Genomic DNA, 19,521 nt, shown 5'->3' with positions numbered 1-19,521 from the left:
TCCTTACAGTTATACAGTGGAAGTGAGAAATAGATTCAGGGATTAGATCTGACAGATGCCTGAAGAGCTATGGATGGAGGTTTGTAACACTGTACAGGAGGTGGTGATCAAAACCATCCCCAAGAGAAAGAAATGCAAAAAGACAAAATGGTTGTTTGAGGAGGCCTTACAAAGAGCTGAGAAAAGAAGAGAAGTGAAAGGCAAAGAAAAAGAGGAAAGATATACCCATTTGAATGCAGAGTTCCAAAGAATAGCAAGAAGAAGTAAGAAAGCCTTCCTCAGTGATCAGTGCAAAGAAATAGAGGAAAACAAAGAATGGGAAAGACTAGAGATCTCTTCAAGAAAACTAGAGATATCAAGGGAACATTTCATGCAAAGATGGGCACAATAAAGGACAGAAATGGTATGGACCTAACAGAAGCAGAAGCTATTAAGTAGTGGTGGCAAGAGTACACCAAAGAATTATTAAAAGATCTTGATGACCCAGATAACCAGGATGGTGTGATCACTCACTTAAAGCCCAACATCCTGGAAGGTGAAGTCAAGTGGGCCTTAGAAAGCATTACTACAAACAAAGCTAGTGGAGGTGATGGAATTCCAGCTGAGCTGCTTAAAATCCTAAAAGATGATGCTGTTAAGTTGCTGCACTCAACATGCCAGCAAATTTGGAAAACTCAGCAGTGGCCACAGGACTGGAAAATGTTAGTTTTCATTCCAATCCCAAAGAAAGGCAATGCCAAAGAATGCTCAAACTACTGCACAATTGCACTTATCTCACACACTAGCAAAATAATGTTCAAAATTCTCCAAGCCAGGCTTCAACAGTATGTGATCAATGAAATTCCAGATGTTCAAACTGGATTTAGAATAGGCAGAGGAATCAGAGATCAAACTGCCAACATCCATTGTATCATCGAAAAAGCAAGAGAATTTCAGAAAAACATCTACTTCTGCTTCATTGACTATGCTAAAGCCTTTGACTGTGTGGATCACAACAAACTGTGGAAAATTCTTCAAGAGATGGGAATACCAGACCAGCTTATCTGCATCCTGAGAAACCTGTATGTAGGTCAAGAAGCAAGTGTTAGAACCAGATATGCAGCAATGGACTGTTTCAAAATTGGGAAAGAAGCATGTCAAGGCTATATATTGTCACCCTGCTTATTTAACTTGTATGCAGAATACATCATGTGAAATGTAGGGTTCGATGAAGCACAAGCTTTAATCAAGATTGCTGGGAGAAATATCAATAACCTCAGATATGCAGGTGACACCACCCTTATGGCAGAAAGCGAGGAAGAACTAAAGAGCCTCTTGATGAAGGAGAAAGAGGAGAGTGAAAATTTGCCTCAAATTCAACATTCAAAAAATGAAGATTATGACATCCAGTCCCATCACTTCCTGGTAAATAGAGGAAGAAACAATGGAAATAGTGAGAGACTTTATTTTCTTGGGCTCCAAAATCACTGCAGATGGTGACTGCAGCCATGAAATTAAAAGACACTTGCTCCTTGGAAGAAAAGCTATGACCAACCTAGACAGCATATTAAAAAGCAGAGACATTACTTTGCAAACAAAAGTCTGTATAGTCAAAGCTATGGTTTTTCCAGTATCATATATGGATGTGAGAGTTGGACCATAAAGAAGGCTGAGTGCCTAAGAACTGATGCATTTGAACTGTGGTGCTGGATAAGACTCCTGAGAGTCCCTTGGACTGCAAGGAGATCCAACCAGTCCATCCTAAAGGAAATCAGTCCTGAATATTCATTGGAAGGACTGATGCCGAAGCTCCAGTACTTGGGCATCTGATGCAAAGAGCCAACTCATTTGAAAAGGCTCTCATTGTGGGAAAGATTGAAGGCAGGAGGAGAAGGGAATGACAGAGGATGAGATGGTTGGATGGCATCATTGTCTCAATGGACATGAGTTTGAGCAAGCTTCCGGAGATGGTGAAGGATAGGGAAGCCTGGTGTGGTGCAGTCCACGTGGTTGCAAAGAGTCGGACACAACTGAGTGACTGAACAACCACGACAACATGCAAAGAAACTGGCTTTGAAAACGTTAAAGTATATTGAGATGCTTGAACTCCAGCAAGGAATGTAAAGTTAAAAAAAAAATCAAGAATGTGGATTAAAAAAATAGAGAACACAAACCTAGGTTGAACAAACTTTAAAAGCCAGAGTATTCTGAGGTTGAAATCTGTCCTGAAGGGTAGCATTTTAGGATCAAATAGTGGTTTATCAACCAAACAGAATACATACGCTAGTGCTGTTCATTTCTCAACATTCAGTAGACATTTATCAAACTGTGTCCATATATGAAATATTTAACTTAAGTAGGCTGAGGGCTGCAGTAAAAGAATCAAACCTAAAAGGTCTATGTGTGCCAGAGGGACTGACTTGAACTCCCAAAGCCTAGAAACAAAAAGGGTCCGATGGAGGGCAGGCAACTGACTTTAGCCAATAATGACCATGAAACTTCAAATTAGGCCAATGAATTTGCATCAAAAGACAACATTTGTAATTGTTATCAATATAATTCTTGGAACTAATAGGCTTATGTAAAACCCGTCTAAAATCTTGGGAGAAGAATAAAATGTCTACCCTGAAAACTGAACAATTCTGAATCAGCAACAAAACATTAAAAACAATAAGCTTGATACAAAAATGAAAGACCAAACTATTGGAATACCATTGTATTTCTAAGTGAGTGAGCAAGTGAGTGAAAGTTGCTCAGTCATGTCCGACTCTTTGCGACCCCATCGACTATACGGTACATGGAATTCTCCAGGCCAGAATACTGCAGTGGGTGGTAGCCTTTCCCTTCTCCAGAGGATCTTCCCAACCCAGGGATCGAACCCAGATGTTCTGCATTGCAGACATATTTCTAAGTGATTGATGCAAATAATGGACAATTTTCAGGTGAAACACAGAAACCTTTCTGAAAATAATTTTGATTTTTCTTTCTTTTCATTTACCACATTTTCCTGTAGGTCATTTTAACCTCTTCAGCAATAAAATTTGTATTGTATTTGGCTGTTTGCTCTATGACAAAATTTGCCAGCAACTACCACACTGTTAGGTATCTGAAGACTATCACTCTGCGTGACTTTCCTCGCTGCATCTCCACAGCAACAGATAATTTTTGATGTCAAAGTACATGTTTTGACTTTTAAGGAATAAAGCAAAACATGCAGGTAGATACTCAAATAGAAAATCGCTGGTTTTATATCAATTATGGAAGGAGGAGAGTCCCTGAATGGCACCTGCACTTTCCTATTTGCCAACATTCTCTCTGTGCTACAGAAGAAGTCCTTAAAATACTAAAGAAGTATTAAAATTTAAATACACTAAAGCGTAGTTTCCCAGTTTGATAACAAGTCAATACATCCTGCTACTATACCCTACCAGATAATCTAAATTTTTAAAATATATGTAATGTTTTATTCAACATTTTGGGGGCCATGCTACATGACATTGGAATCTTAGTTCCCTGACCAGGGATCAAGCCTGCACCCTCCTCAGTGGAAGCACGGCGTCTCAACCACTGGACCACCAGGGAAGTCCTATATTCAACGTTTTAAAACAATCTTCCAAAACTAAATTGCAAACACTGCTTTAGATGTTTCTTCAGTAAGTTTTTCAAATCCAAGTAAGTCGACATTCCATATAACTGATCCCAATGTCTGTGAGTGTTCACTAGGAACATTTGCAAAAAGATTTGACACTCTAGCTTCAGGGATGAAATGACTCCAACTGCAAAACATTTGAGCTAAAAGATCCTGTTTATCTGTCTAAAAGGTAGGTTCATGTATGCTTAAAAGGCTCAGGGAATTTTTCAAACACTTTAAAGCACATTTTGAGTATTTAGAATTACCCAATAACTTTTGCATTATTATTTAAAAAAAAAAAAAAAGATCCAAGGGCATAAAGCAAGTCCTATGTCCACTGATTGTATATTTGCTCATTGTTTCCATCTTTTATCAAAAATGGTACTGTTTGGACATACCGGCTTCTGGAAGGACTGGCTGTTTTATTGCATTTTATGTCATTCTACAACAGAGAAACTTTTAATTGGGGCAATTAATTGATACCATGACACAGCTAAATAATCAAGGCAGCATCTGGTGTGTATAGCATGCTCCACTTCCTACCTTGGGCGCCTTGGCATGTTTCCCACATCTGGCGTCTTTGACAAGGCTGAGATCTAACAGCTCCGTCTCCTGGAAGGCAAAAGTGTGAGATCGTTAAGCATCCACACAGATCTTTTTTCTTTTGTTTCATAGCATTGACATCACTTTAAAAATAATATTATCTTGAAACTTGCCTGAAAATTTCCCTGCAGTTGGGATATTTTTCTCCTCTTACAGGCACTGCCTGTCAATGGAATGGGAGTGGAAAAGAAAAGACAGCTACCTACTAGTTCTCAGCTTCATATATCATAATATATTCTGAAAGTACAATGGTTTGGGTCCCCAGTCTATCCTATAAGCCATTCCTAAGTCATGATGAGTCAGGCCTTCCTGTTCCCTTGTTGAAATATAATCCTAAGAGTCACTCTGAGTGTTTTGAGGATTTGTGAGTGGGGTGAGGTGTTAGGGTGGGAGTTGGAGGAAGTGCCACCCCCAGCTCGCAGCATACCCAGCCCACATGGCCAAGCTAAAGAGATGGGTACGCCTCCCATACCTGCACCCCAAGCCTTTTGCACACACCCTTTAGGCCTATCTTTTCATTTATTCATTATATATTATTGAATGTCTATAATATTCAAGTTACTCCAGGATATAAGACACATAAGATAAGGCAGCTTCTCTGAATGGACTTGCAAAGTAAAGAAATACATATACGCATAAGACAAGGGAGAGTATGTTAATGCCAACTTTAAAGTTAACTGCTATGATGGAGGGGGGTTAAAAAGAAAAGATTACTTTTCCCCTAGAGGCTCAGAAAAAAAATTCTGTGGAGGAGTCATTGAGCCTGGAGAAGAGAAGTGAGGAGATAAAGGTCTCCCCCAACTGGAGGTCCCTCATGGGCAAACATCCAGCCAAGAGAGGACCAGAGGTTTGAGCAGAACCTTGAGGTCTTCTTGACTCTTAGTTGCTCAGAGAAGGAGGACAGTGCGTGGGAAGCAGATGGGAGGGGGAGATGCAAAGGAAGAGAGGGATGAGAGGGGATCTGTGTACACCTACGGCCCATTCATGTTGAGGTTTGACAGCAAACAGCAAATTTCCGTAAAGCAATCATCCTTCAATTAAAAAAATTAAATTAATTAATTAAAAAAAGAGTGAGTGAGGGAAGGCGCAAGGGAAGCCACAATGGTGGTGCAGGAAGGTGTGTGCGCAGGCGGCATGCAGAATTCCACTGTGGGCACAGGACGTATAAAAGGGAGCGAGAAGACCAGAATGGATTTGGGTAGAAGGATAGAAACCCTAAAAGTCTGGCGAGGGACACTGAGCCATGGAGTCTGGGACATGCACATCACCGAGTTACACAGAGAACTCTGCCACCAGCCAGATGAGACTGGTGCAGTGGGCAGAGACATCCAAGCTGGGCGTTAGACAAGGAGCCACTGGGATGGCTCCTCTGCACCCCTTCTCCCAGCGGGAGGTGCTGCACCCTCACAGGAGGGGCGGTAATTTCTCATAGGCCCCGGCTTTTATGAGGACCACCACCTGGGATTCCCAGCCAATCCCTTCAAACAGCCGCCCCCGACTCCAAATGTTTGGTGCAAAATGGTCTGATTATTTTCCTGAACTGAGCTGAACTGAAGGTTGATTTCATGATTGCAGGACAATAAGGGTCAAAGATGTGATGGACTCTACACTGGGGTGCAAACCCCACAGCAGGTACAACAGAACCCCGGGCCTTGCACAGCTCTCCACGAGCGGAAGGGAGCACAGCAAACAATGCCTTTTCTGCTTTCGCTCACACTGGCCTTCGCAATTTGCTTTCCCCCATTTTAGTGAATTCCTTAACCCATTATTGTGCATGGCTCTGTGGAGACCCTCCCAAACCCTGGTGTGTGACAGGAAGCAAAACCAGCAAGGATCTTGCAGGACAGAGTAGCGGGCATGATGCTTCCTCCAAGGATGCACCGTCCACAGTATCAAAGGTCACCTGGTGAGAGTTAGGAACCAACAGCTCTCAAATGTGGGAATTAAGACTTCACCCAGGCAAAGGCATGCAGAGGATTCAGGAGATAGGAGGTGGGGCAACTGGCCCACGTTTCTTCATCTTCATGGCAACAGCAGCCAAAACATTTACTGAAAGAGGAGAAACAGGAAGGGAACCAAGCTTGAAGAAACTTAATCTAAAAGACAAGAACTGAGTGGAGTGTTGAGAGACAGAGACCAGATGAAGGTCAAGGTGTTAGGAATAAAGACAGAGGATGAGATGGTTGGATGGCATCACCGACTCGATGGACCTGAGTTTGAGCAAGCTCTGAGGGTTGGTGATGGACAGGGAAGCCTCGTGTGCTGCTGTCCATGGGGTCGCAGAGTCAGACACAACCAAGGGACTGAACTGAACCAAACTGACTGACGATAGGAGGTAGAACTGACTAAAGTAAAGAGAGAAGGCATTGACAGCTCTAGGGATTCCAGCTTCCTCACTGGGACTCGGAAGTTTGGGCAAAAGCAACAGTGCATAGAGGAGATGCTGGTTTGAGGACTTTATCCATTTGGAAATACCCGTCATTAATTCAAGGAAGCATTATTTATTGAATCCTGCAATGTGTCAGGTACAGACTAGATACTGAGGAATGACACCTCAAAATATAAAGAGACACTCATGCACAAAGCTGATGATATACTCTAAAGGAGACATTTCAAAGTGCATTGCAGACATGGGCCACAGAGGGCTAAGGCATCTTTTCAGCCAAATAAGGATGAAAAGGAGTCTGTCAGCCTTCTAATTCTGCGTTCTGGGGGGAGGGCTCCAGGGAAAGGAAACAGCAATTACAAATGCGAAGAGGCAGGAGTCCTGAGCAGAAAACAGGTCACTCTGGACACACCGCAGAAGTGCGTAGAGGGTCACCAATCACTTCCAAACTTAGCAGTTGTTACCTGTATGTTCTCTTTGTAATAATTCATAAAACACTGACTTTTTTTTCCCCATAAACATAGCATCATGTTATATATATATGCAGAATAAAAATCACACCCAAATACATGGTACATTTACCTAATTGCACACTAACATCTTCTATTCAAGGAAATTTCTCCTAGTTGAATAACAATAGACTTAAACTTCACTTATTTGTTTTAAGCACAAAGCCCAAATTGAATTCGCAAAGAAACAGGTCTCCGCAAGCAGCGCTCTACAGACTGTCCTATTACAGATAATGGCCACTGTTTTCTGCTTCCAGCTCAAGAGCAAACACTCATTTCCCAAGTCACAGAGGGGTAGTTAACATTCATTTTGATACCACAGCAACTTTAGAAACTTCTCTGCTGCGTGTGTAAAATTGTGCATGCAGGAAAACCACCACAGGGCACTCTGAGCACGGGTAATGTGGTGTGCGAAAGGCCCCCGTGGAAATCTATCCACAGACTCATTGAGCTAGGAAGACATGATTAAAACAGCCTCCCACTTCTATTAACATGCAACCGCCACCCCTCTGGGATTTAACTACATCCTATTTGCACTCCACTAAAAAGAAAATGAGGAACACAATGGATGGACTGCAAAAATGTTACTTGCGCCATTAAAACTCTTTCTAGGTTAATTTTCTAGTGTTAATAGTTTTAACAACCCACTTTCATGATGCGAAAGCAAGGAAATGGCCCCTTTCTCAGTTCATTTAAGAGTGACTGTTTTCCAGGTCTATGGAATTCACTATTTCTTTATTATTTTCTTTAAGAGAGGGAGGCCCCATGATTTTTAATACCTGGGTTTGAGGAAGGGCCCTAAAATGAACTAGCCATTTATTTGTGCAATCATCAGACCACAGTGAGCATCAACTGTATCATCTATACAATGAGTATGATAATACTTTCTACATCAGTGGTTCTATAGACCACACTGGAGTCACCTAGAACACGTGCAAAACATAGACGGTTGAGCACCGTTCATCAGCATTTCTAGTTCAGCAGGACTTGGGTTCACCTAAGAGTCCACATCTCTAACCCGCTCTCCTGTGATGCTGTTCCATGGACCATAATGGAAAACGCGGATGTACTCATTCACAGAATTGCTATTATAAGGCTTTTTAGGTGAACATGACAGATAAAACTATGCATTATATGTTATATTATGTTGCATGAAAAATTTAAAATGCTTACTTCTTTATACTCGGAATGGGCAAATAAAAATTTACACTTATTAAAAGCAAAAGTGTGACTAATGGTGATTAACCTAGGCTCAGATCTTATCTATTGAAGATAAACTATTGAATGACAAAAGCCACTATCTCCTATTCTAATGTGTACTTACCATTAGATTTTACTCCATAGAATAAATGTTCCTGCTTGTAAATTTAAGCAATCATTGATTTTTGATGAAAATTGCTACACTATACAACTTTTGTGTTACACTTTGTAACATTAAAGACATTTAGCAAAGTAAAAGAAGAAAATGTGTCCTTCTGTCTCACCTCTAAGCCCACCCAACAAGGAAAGAGGGTTGGGGTGCCCAAAGGCCTGTGATCAACCTGGAATAGTCAATGAAGAATGAACTAATAGACCCCCTTTTATTTCCAAGGCACACAATGGCACCTGCAGAGCTTAGAGACCACATTCCTAGCACCCCCCCCCCATACATACAGTGACATATTGACAAACGTGCCTTCTCTCTAAGTCAGAGTGGATAAAAGTCAATTAACAGTAATCAATGATTTATTTTTGATACTTTGAATGAATGATGAGAAAACCAAGACAGAAAAGCTAGGAGAAGACCAAACTGTCTCTGATGTTTATTATTCAGCAAAAAGACTTCAATTCGTCAGCCACCAATACACTGTGAGGTAGATGAGTCATGAAATGCACTGCAAACTCAGGAAAGAATACAATTTAAAACTCAGCCCTCTTCCAGAATACCAATTTCTATGCATTGTCACCAAATTCTATTAGTCATCCAATACATTAATGTGCTTCGAGTTCACACAATATACAATCAGAGCAGCAATTACAGTCATAAATATTACACAGAGAAGATATTAATGGCTGGGTATGTATACTTCCCCATGTGTTATATTCATTAAGTTGGTCAACCCCGATTTACCAAAAGTAGAAGACATTAATATGTTTTATTGGCTGCCAACCCCCTAAAATGTCCAGTGTTTAAATAAAGCAACTTGAGCATCATTCGATGAAGTGTTTTAATTTAAAGAGAAGCAGATAAAATAGACTCTGTGTTCTTTAACTTGATTTCTATCCTGAGGGAGTGAAAATCTGTTTAGTATACCTCCTAAAAAATATTCCCTGCACCCACCTTCACCTGGTCTCTTGCTTTCTTTGCTGCCCAGCCTCAGATGTCTTTCCCTCCCCTGTCTGCAACGGAGCCTCAGGAGGAAACACACAAGGAAATGAGATGCCCAGGTCACCAATACCAGCCACAGCAGAGGAAAGAGAAAGATGACACATCTGGATTTCTTTATTTAAAAAATTCTTGGTGTAATATAGTGCAAATTTCATAGAACTAGAAGGCAGAACACTTAAGCTGTCTCTTGGAATTACCATTTGTAATCTGTGTACCGTTAAGTCAGTTACTACAGATGCCTGTTTCTTAAATCCTTGTGCGTCAAACAGAGATGCCAATGCCATCAATATCTTTCTCAGTGGGCTGTTGTTTAATCTACTGAGATATTAAACTGAGATCTCCACTTAGCTAGCAGGGACTCCTGCATCTATATAAATTCTTATGCTGGCAATAGCTGCTATGCCAAGAGAAAGGGAAAGGAACCCAGGAGAAAAGCCAGTAACGTGTAAGTAAAGCACCTAGACGAAAAGCACAGAAAGCAAACAAGAAAACAAACAAAAATGAAAATCTAGTACTTGAGATATTTCATTAAACGTTGAGTCCACTTGGAAAGGAAGTTGGTTTTACTTTCAGTGTCACAGTTAAATGCAAAATAAAATTAATATTTGAAATTGAGAACACGTGAACTAGCATGTCTTATGAATTTTATTATAAATATTGACATAGTTTTCAGCCAAATAAAGCTGAAAAATTACTGAATGAGACAAAAAGAACCAAAATCAAGTAATATAATTAATATGACAACAATAATAATAATTTTAACTAATAATAGAGAATCGACAATGTGCCAAGAATTGTAAATAATTTGTACATACTATCTCGTTAGTCTTGACTGCACCACTGTAGCATCGGTACCATGTTCCTCTACTTTGAAGATAGGAGAACTAGCAGAGACCTTAAATGACTACTGCTCATCAGTTGAATAACTGCATCACGAATCTCAACTTTTTGCCCACCTGTAGCAAGCTGAATTCCAAGCTGACCACCAGAACTCCTGCCCCTGACTTCTGTGCCTCTGTGGAAACCTCTCTCACTGACTGTGGCCAGGACCTACAACTTGCTTCAAGGCAACAGAACACAGCAAAGGCTATTCTTCCTTCCCACAATTATGTTACCTTATGTGGCAAATGTGAAGGAATCTTGTAGGCGTCATGAAATCTCTGAACAGATAACTTAAATTTAATTAAAACAAAGACATCCTGGGTGAGTCCTTCAGAAGTGACTGGCAGCGATAGACTCGAAGCCATAGAGATGCTCACGTGCTGGCTTGGTCCTGGATTGTCTCTGGAAAGGGAAGGCCTCTAAGAGCTAAGGGCCTCAGTCCTATGGTGACAAAGAACCACAGACCTTTGTCAGCTGTGGCAACAATATGAATGAGTTTGGTAAAGAAAGTCTAGCTCCAAATGGAAACGCAGACCAGTAGATGTTTTCATTGCAGCCTGTGAGACCCTAAGCAGATGAGACCCTGACCCACTTGAAACTTTGAGATAATATTAATAAATGTGAGTTGCTTCAGGCCACTAAGTTTGTGGTCATTTCCTATGCAGCAGTGGATAACTAATACACTATCCCATTGTTTCCACGTTCTAAGGCAATTTAATTAAAATGTAAATGACTTTACATATCTTGGCACTCTCCCCAGCATAAAAATGACTGCAAAGCTGTCATCTTTTTTGACACATCCAACAGGAAACAATGACTGTAATGTAACCATAGACTTTTGGTACTGGAGGAGATCATAGGTGAGGAAACTGAGTTTCAGAGAAAAATATATCCATTGCCAAAGATCACTGAGACTGAATACGGGATAGGAAAAGAATTCATTTTCCCCCAGATCTATATTTTTTTTCCACTAAAGAAATCTTTTTCAGTATTAAAAAATAGCAGGAATATTAGCAGAATAATACAAGTAGAAAATGAACATGTGTCTTTATTCATGTACCAAAAAAAAAGAATCATGATAAATGATTCTTTATCATGATTCTCATGATAATTGTCTTTAATGTAACAGAAGTTTAAAGAGGCTGTGAAACTGGGTCACAATATGTGAAGTATACTGACAAATACCTACTTAACTTTTCCTTTGTACATAACCAGAAAGATAGTTCAGCCCCTTATTATGCAACAGCCAAATTTCCTCCTTCTAACTTCCTTCTTCAACTCTCTGAAAAACTTTCATATATTCATCTAATAATAAAAAAGCTGCTTAGGTTGAAAGTTAATGCAACTGAACATAAAATTATATCCATAGCACCAAACCTATTATTACAATATAACATTAATAAAACTTAATTCTAACAGCATACATGGTTATAATTACACATGTATAAGCCCATGCATGTAAGACTATGGGAGAAAAGAGATCTAGAGCATATAATATCAGAAAATATATTTTAGCAATTTTTTAAAATGATGAATGAAAACCTGGAGAGACTTAAATGGATAGTAGCTGGATTTACTTTAAACTTATTTGATTATTATTTTAAAAACTGAGAAAAAGACTATAATCAACAAGGAAAATCTATACATATACTAAAGATATATTCAGGAGTATAATGAAAGTTTATGAAAATATGTTTTATTTTCCTAGCTCATATCTATTAACAGGATATGTATCCCCAAGGAGGGATTCATGGCATGTTTATGGACAAATAATGATATTGCATTTCCTAAAGACTCAGGGTTTTTTAAAAATTGTATTACAGTGATAAATATTGCATTGTCAAATTTTTCTATTATGCCCTTTCTCAGCAAAAGTCCTAATTTCAGGCTAATCAGATGAACTAGAAACAGCATTTATTGGCAAATAGTTTCATAAATGTAGAAAACTATCTTTATGGATATTTAGGTGAGCATAATATCCAATCTCCATAAAATGTCTCTTAAAAAGAAATATGGAAATAATATAGATTAATCAGGCAAACAAGCTGTTTCCACTTGAAAAGTCCAGATAATTTAAACACAGTCAGATTTTCCCCTTAAATCATCTAAAATGTTATCTCTGGTCTACACCTATTTCCCTATGGCTGAACAGCCAGCCAAGTTTTTTTATCTGGTAGTTCAAGCTGCTTCTAGTCTCTTAATCTTACCATACTAGAATATTTGAGCATACCATTTATCTGCTTCCATGACCTAAACTCTTTCATTTCCCTAAACTGGTAGTTCTTAAAATGTGGTTCCTGGACCAGTAGGATCAACAACAACATCACCTTGGAATATGTGCAAAACGCAAATTCTCAGGCCCTACCCTAGACCTACTGAATCTTAACCTCTGGGGTGGGGCCCAGAAATCTGTATTTTAATTAAGCTTTGGGGTGATTCAGAAGCAATCTTAAGTTTGAGATCCTCTATCCTAGATATTAAATGGAAACAACAGCTGAGCATAGAGAAGGCTACTTCACCAGGGCTGGAACTTGTAAAACATTCTGTAGAAGCTGGACAAATTACCTATGTCCATGTAATATGAAATAACTGCATCAGAGTCCCCAGAGCAATGAGAGAACTGATAATAAGACTGTTTGAGAAAAGTCTTCAGACTACTAAGTTTATCAATAGTATCAGTATCGTTACAGATTAAACCAGTGATTTCCTTATCATGCCCTAGAGCCTGGACAAAGTCAAGGAGAGGTTCTAAAGATGCTTGGCCTATTGTCAGATGTTGTGATTCAACCCTGTAGCCAGGTTGGGAACCGAGATACTTCCTTTTCTTTTCAATCACACAGTCATGGCATGTATGATGACTTTTAAATTTTCTGAAGTATACAAAAACGTCTTTGTCCTTGCTTTCCCTGGTAATCACACTGTATTAACAATATCACATCAGAGTCTCATGTTTTCTCCCTCAGCTACACATTCCAACACATTATCATAAATGTTTCTGTCCAAAAGTTTGCTTTTATCTTGCCATGACTCTCCCAGTGTTCTGGCAACCACACATCTGTTTTTTTAAGATTTAATAAAACTTTTATGGCTTCATGAAGGATATTCTAAAGCCTTTTTAAATCTGTGATTCATGGAAATTAAACAACATACTTTTGAGCAACAATTTAATCAAAGAGAAAATCAAAAGTGAAAATAGACAATATCTTAAAACAAACAGAAGGAAAACACAACATCAGCATGTATGGGATGTGGGAAAAGGAATAACCCTAGGGTTTTGGTGATCTTTTAATCTCACATGACATCCTGAACACGCAAGGAGTTAATGTAGCTTCTAAAATGAGATATTTGAAGTTGACAAGTATACAACATGTCATTTTCTTTTCAAAGAAGACTTCCTTCTTAAGATCACTTTTCATTTTCTGGCAAGACAAAAGCCAACAAAGCTCTTTCCAATGTTCACGTGTAGGGATAAGGACTGGGTATATGTCCAATGAGGAGTAACATGCTTAATGAATTGTCCCTAGAAGACGAATAGTCATTGAGTCAGTGAACACATCATTCCTAAGGTCTTGACTGTGTGCTCTAAGTTCATCAGAGGTAAACTCCTTTCTATTTGACTGTTGATCAACCTAACGCAAGTACACATAAAAAAGCCAGCTATTCATACCGAGAACTGTAAATAACAGAAAAAGTTCACTAAATCCAGGGTCATGCCCTGTTTACCAGGAAATTCTAGTAAACTTCCTGTAGGAAACTTGATTGATGCCCACTCTGATGCTCGCCAATTCCCTTTCCTGACTGGACACCATTCCCAGTGCCTGAGTGATCCTCTCTTAAGCACTGACCCTGACTGCGATTGGCCTCCTGGAGCACTCAGCCCATTTGCATAGAGACTTGGAAGAGCCTGGGGGGCAATGCAGCAGAGGGCGAGAGTTCAGGAGGGACGGGAGCATCACAGCTCAGCCACCTTGTCTCGGGTTGAGCACATTCCCAGGCCAAGGCTCCCCTTAGGTTGGTGTCTGCTCTTTCATGGCCCTGTTTCCCTCTCTCTTCTTGTTGTCTCGGGGAAGCCCTACCTTAATAAAATCTCTTGCTCGCTACCACTTGTATTTGGGTCTGTTTGGAGAACATGATCCAAGATAGCTATCATTTCCAAATAATCAACTTAGAAATTAATGTTAAACTCAAAAGCATTCTGAATCACGTGCATACAAATTTTAAAATCACATTTTTATATTTATTATTGTCTTTGACCTTTGATATATTCTGTGTACTTTTGGAATTCTTAAATTTTCTTTGAAGAACTATTATGAAACATCTACTAAAATGAGCATTTTTTGAGACAGTGATTCTTGGTCACTGTACACGGTATTTTATCTTGTATCATCCTTAATCCAGTGTTAAAATATTTTGATTATTTCCTGGAAATAGTTATATGAGTATATATCATCTAATCTAACATGTAAATAGTCTTCTCTTTTTCCTAGTGAGAAAAAGATTATAAAAAACATCAGCTTACCTAATTTCCAAACTAGAGTTCCCTTTTGTCATATTTAGGGCTGAAAAGAAATATGTTCATACCCACTATATTTCAGGCCATTTTCTTTTTGGTAAAGATTTATTCTATTTTCAATCACCTACTACGGTTTCCCTTCTTTAAAAAAATATACCCCTAGGGAGAACATACACACTTTACTCCAAAGGTGAATAAAAATAATTCATTTTATAATTTTATCAAAACTTTAAATGTGAATAAAGATGACTTTTAAAAAAAAAAACCTTTCTATAAACAACATCACTTTTCTAGGTATTTTTCACAAACCCTATTATTTTGGTATTACTACTTCTTTATAAATGGTGAGGGAGTAAGTGAGAAGCAAGCACAGTAAGACCTAGAGTGGGGCAGATTTGAAAGACGATGTAGGGAAGACTGTTAAACTGGAAACTTACAGCTCTTGAGGGGAGAGTCCTACAGGAAAAGGGGAAAGAAAAGACCGAACTACCATTAAGGGGTCAGACAAGGATAAAGATCAAGAAGAAGGCAAGTGGCTGCATGAAGTTTATCACAGGAATTTGGGGATAACATGGAGATAGCACAGATTTAGAAGAGAGATAAAATTGGGATTTACACATTTATAGGAATCAGACTTTAGTGGCTAACATGGAAAGAAGGAATTCTATTAAACATAAAGTTTAATGAACTCTAAAAGGTCACTAAATATTAAAATGTTTTAAGGAGGAATTATAGAATTTTAAATTACCAGAGTAAGATGTGGACAGCAATGGGAGGTGGGAAGTAGGCTACTTGTTCAAAGGAAGCTTGAGTGAATGAACTTGCTGGACCCCAGCTTGAAGCAACACACCTATATCCTCCACATTTGCACTCCATAACATAAAAAAGGTACTCGTACTTTGTAAAATTTCTTTCACAAGGCCTAATGTTTACTCCAATTACAGCTTCAGAACAGCAGGTAGAAACAAGACAGAAGGAAAATTAATAGAAGATACTGTCTTTTTCCAACCCATCCTTGTCTTGACCTTTATATGAAATTCATGTGGCATTTCATCTCAGGAGATCAGATATGCTGGGGTCAGCTCCCAGGCTGGCCATTACCGGGCAGAGTCACAGCAGAATGGGCAAACCCAAGACTAAAATCGGGAAGGAGGAAAGAAGCAGGGGGCCCAGGACAACCTCGCTGCGTGATGAAGCTGTGTGATGACAGTCACTGGCAAGCATGCCAATGTGACTCCCTGAAAACTGACTCTGAGGCACAGAGGGGCACTGGACCCTGGGTTTCTGTCCATGCTTAGGCATGAGATGCACCTCCTCAAGGCAGAACACTCTGAATACACAGAGGAAGTGTAGAGTCGTGCCAAGGAAAACAACCATAAAAACCCTTCCTGGGATAACCTTGCTGAAATGTTAAATCAGGTGATGAAAGAAGAAGCAAGGGAGAATGGAATAGATCCCAAATAAAACTGGCAAAAGGCAGGGCAGAATTTCTTTGTATCCTTTCCTTCCTTCAAATCAAGACATTTTCCTTGCTAATGCCTCTTTTGTAAATATAATTGAGATAAATAATTACATAAAATTTTTCATTTTTTATGAAAAGAAAAAAGTCCAAAGAAATATTCTGACTCTCCTTGGCTGCTTGAATGTTACCTTGCTGGTGTGTAAATTGTCTTTTTACTCCAGATCATCTCCTTGAAGAATCACATATTGATCATCACTGGTCACCTTTTGAAGTGAGTCCTATATGCTGACTTTAGGCAGGCTCCATACTTAAAAAACCAACCCAATGTAATTCTTATTCTTTCATTCCACAGTTTTTCATGTTAGGTTAAACTACTCTATTCTCTAAGTATACAACAAGTGAATTTTATAATCTTCTATGCATGCATGCTAAGTCACTTCAGTCATATCTAACTCTATGCAACCCCATGGAATATAACCTGCGAGGCTCCTCTGTCCATGGGATTCTCCAGACAAGAATACTGGAGTGGGATGCCGTGCCCTTCTCCAGCTGACCTCCCTGACCCAGGGCTTCAACCCACCTCATGTCTCCTGCATTGGCAGGCAGGTTCTTTCCCACCAGCACCGCCTGGACCACGTTCAGAGCCCCTGGGTATATGATTTTCCAAACGAATAACTTATGAATCCTTAACAGAACGGTTGAACACCCAGAGAACAGAGCTCTTTTCCTTTTTTCATTATTGTACAACAGATTTCTTCTCGCTTAGGTGAAAGCCTTAAAAATAAATTGTCTTCAGAATTACTTAAGAAAGTAAATGGCTAGGAGAAAATCCTTAAATCTGTATAGCTCAGACCCTGCACTCATGCTTATGGAAAATATTGTAGCTTGATTTTTCATAACATTTGCATAATTTTCTGGTTATTTTGCTTAATGTCGGAGCAACTTACTCACCTGTAGCGTTGGCCCAATCACTCTTACAATTCTAATAACCAGTTTGTCTCCTTTTAGGCCCCATAATAAAAATGAATTGCGTTTTCCAACCTAGCTTATTTGGGTTTTCAATTTTAAGTCAGATAAATCATATTTGTTCTATGTGGGTCAGTCAAAATTAAGTACAGAAGTCTCCATGTACCAAATTTGGTACTGTTCTACCTTATGATTATGGAATTAAATTAACTTGAGTCTTAAGCACTGTATGTCTTTTGGCATTAGTATTATTTTTTTTTTTAGTACAAAAGCTGGGACATATCAAATATTCCAACCTTCAAGAAACTGTATAAATTCAATAACTTTATCCCTCCTTCTTTGATATTATTTGATAGAAAGATAATTTTACTTAAAGTACTGTCCCTAGGCTAGCAGCAGCAGCATCACTTGGGAACTTGCTAGAAAAAGAAATCTATGGGTCCCATCCCAGACTCACTGAAGAGGAAACTCTGGCAGTGGGATCCAGAAATCTGTGTTCTAACAAACCCTCCAGATGATCCTGATATCCTCTCAAGTTTTAGAAACACTGTGACATGGACACACATAAAGCGGAAACAAACAGCATGTGGCTTTCTTGCTTGTAATTGCTTCACTTATAAAAGCTCACATTCAAATGAAAGCACACAAATTAAAGAAAAAGTACCTCACATTCTTTAAAGAAAAGCATTGATGTTGATAATGATCAGATGCTATTTTAAAATAAAAATATGTGAATAATTGAAAATTGAGATGCCAGGGAAGAGAGGAAGTGAGAGAAAGAGGGAAGAAAATCTACCAGTCCAAGTACAAAGGGAAGTATGTTACAGACACGACAGTCCTCATTTATCTCATATTCATTCTGCAAGTCTGTATTTAAGAAAGAAAAATACAGCACAAAGAGGTTCTTTGTTACATAAAATATCATTTGATGCTGAGACTGGAGTGAGTGATTTCCTTAATATTATTTTAGTAATATGAAAGCATTCCCAAGAGCTTTAACAACACTTTCTGATAGAATTATTATTAAGTCATTTACAGGGCACAGAACTAAAGGGTTAACTGCACCATGGCACTTGGCAATTCTGAAGGACTGTGTTCTCATAGTGCCAACTGCTTCCTGTACCCAGGTGGGTGGGCTCCTGAAGATCAGCATTAATGGCCAGTGCAGGGTCTAAGGAAGCGTGGAGAACTGTCCACTGAAAGTCTGCACTCTGCCTTACAAACTGCAAGGAATTGCAGGAATTTCACCACCCAATCATAAATCACATTTCAGAGCACCCTTTGAATTTAAGGAGGGTCACATGAGAAGTTTTCATAAGCAGAACATAAATGGAAGGGATGAGGACCATTTCCAAGCCTTTTGTCCCCCTTCTTACATTACACAGAGGTCAAAGAGAGCCTAAGAGATACTGGAACCACAAGATTGAACACAGCCTATGTCCCTGGTCATCGGTAGAGAATAGGCATCTTTAGACCAGATATACTGACACTGAACTCTGAAGTGAATAAGAAATACTAGAATACTTATGTTAATACTTTGACATCCCAGATTTTATATTTTATAATAGTACCCAAGTGAAGTGAAGTGCTCAGTCGTGCCCGACTCTTTGCAACACCATGGATAGTAGCCTGCACCAAGCTTCTCCGTCCATAGGATTTTCAAGGCAAGAAGTACTGGAGTGGGTTGCCATTTCCTTCTCCAGGAAATCTTCCCAATCCAATAGTACCCAAACATCCACCCAAAGATGGAGAAGCTCTATACAGTAAGCAAAAACAAGACCAGGAGCTGACTGTGGCTCCGATAATGAACTCCTCACTGCCAAATTCACTTAAATTGAAGAAAGTTGGGAAAAACACAGATCATTCAGGTATGACCTAAATCAAATCACTTATGATTATACAGTGGAAGTGACAGACAGATTCAAGGGATTGTATCTGATAGACAGAGTGACTGAAAAATTATGGATGGAGGCTCGTGACATTGTACAAGAGGCAGTGATCAAGACCATCCTCAACAAAAAGAAATGCAAAAAAGCAAAATGGCTGTCTGAGGAGGCCTTACATATAGCTGAGAAAAGAAGAGAAGCTAAAGGCAAAGGAGAAAAGGAAAGATATACCCATTTCAATGCAGAATTTCAAAGAATAGCTAGAAGAGGTAAGGAAGCCTTCCTCAGTGATCAATGCAAAGAAATAGAGGAAAATAATAGAATGGAAAAGACTAG

General features: G+C 39.2%; 1 protein-coding gene across 2 annotated transcripts in view; it reads right to left on the bottom strand.

The window, feature by feature from the left end:
- Positions 1-19,521, bottom strand: part of PLCB1 (phospholipase C beta 1) — an 861,266-nt gene that overhangs the window by 579,717 nt on the left and 262,028 nt on the right. For both annotated transcript variants that reach the window (XM_059892402.1, NM_174817.1), the window contains 1 exon segment: positions 4,154-4,222. In XM_059892402.1, the coding sequence (XP_059748385.1) occupies positions 4,154-4,222 (69 nt within the window).

Source organism: Bos taurus, chromosome 13 (assembly GCF_002263795.3).
Source record: "Bos taurus isolate L1 Dominette 01449 registration number 42190680 breed Hereford chromosome 13, ARS-UCD2.0, whole genome shotgun sequence".
In the NCBI taxonomy this organism is placed as follows: Eukaryota; Metazoa; Chordata; class Mammalia; order Artiodactyla; family Bovidae; genus Bos; species Bos taurus.
The sequence above is the reverse complement of the archived record's forward strand: the minus strand, read 5'-3'. Positions and strand labels throughout refer to the sequence as shown.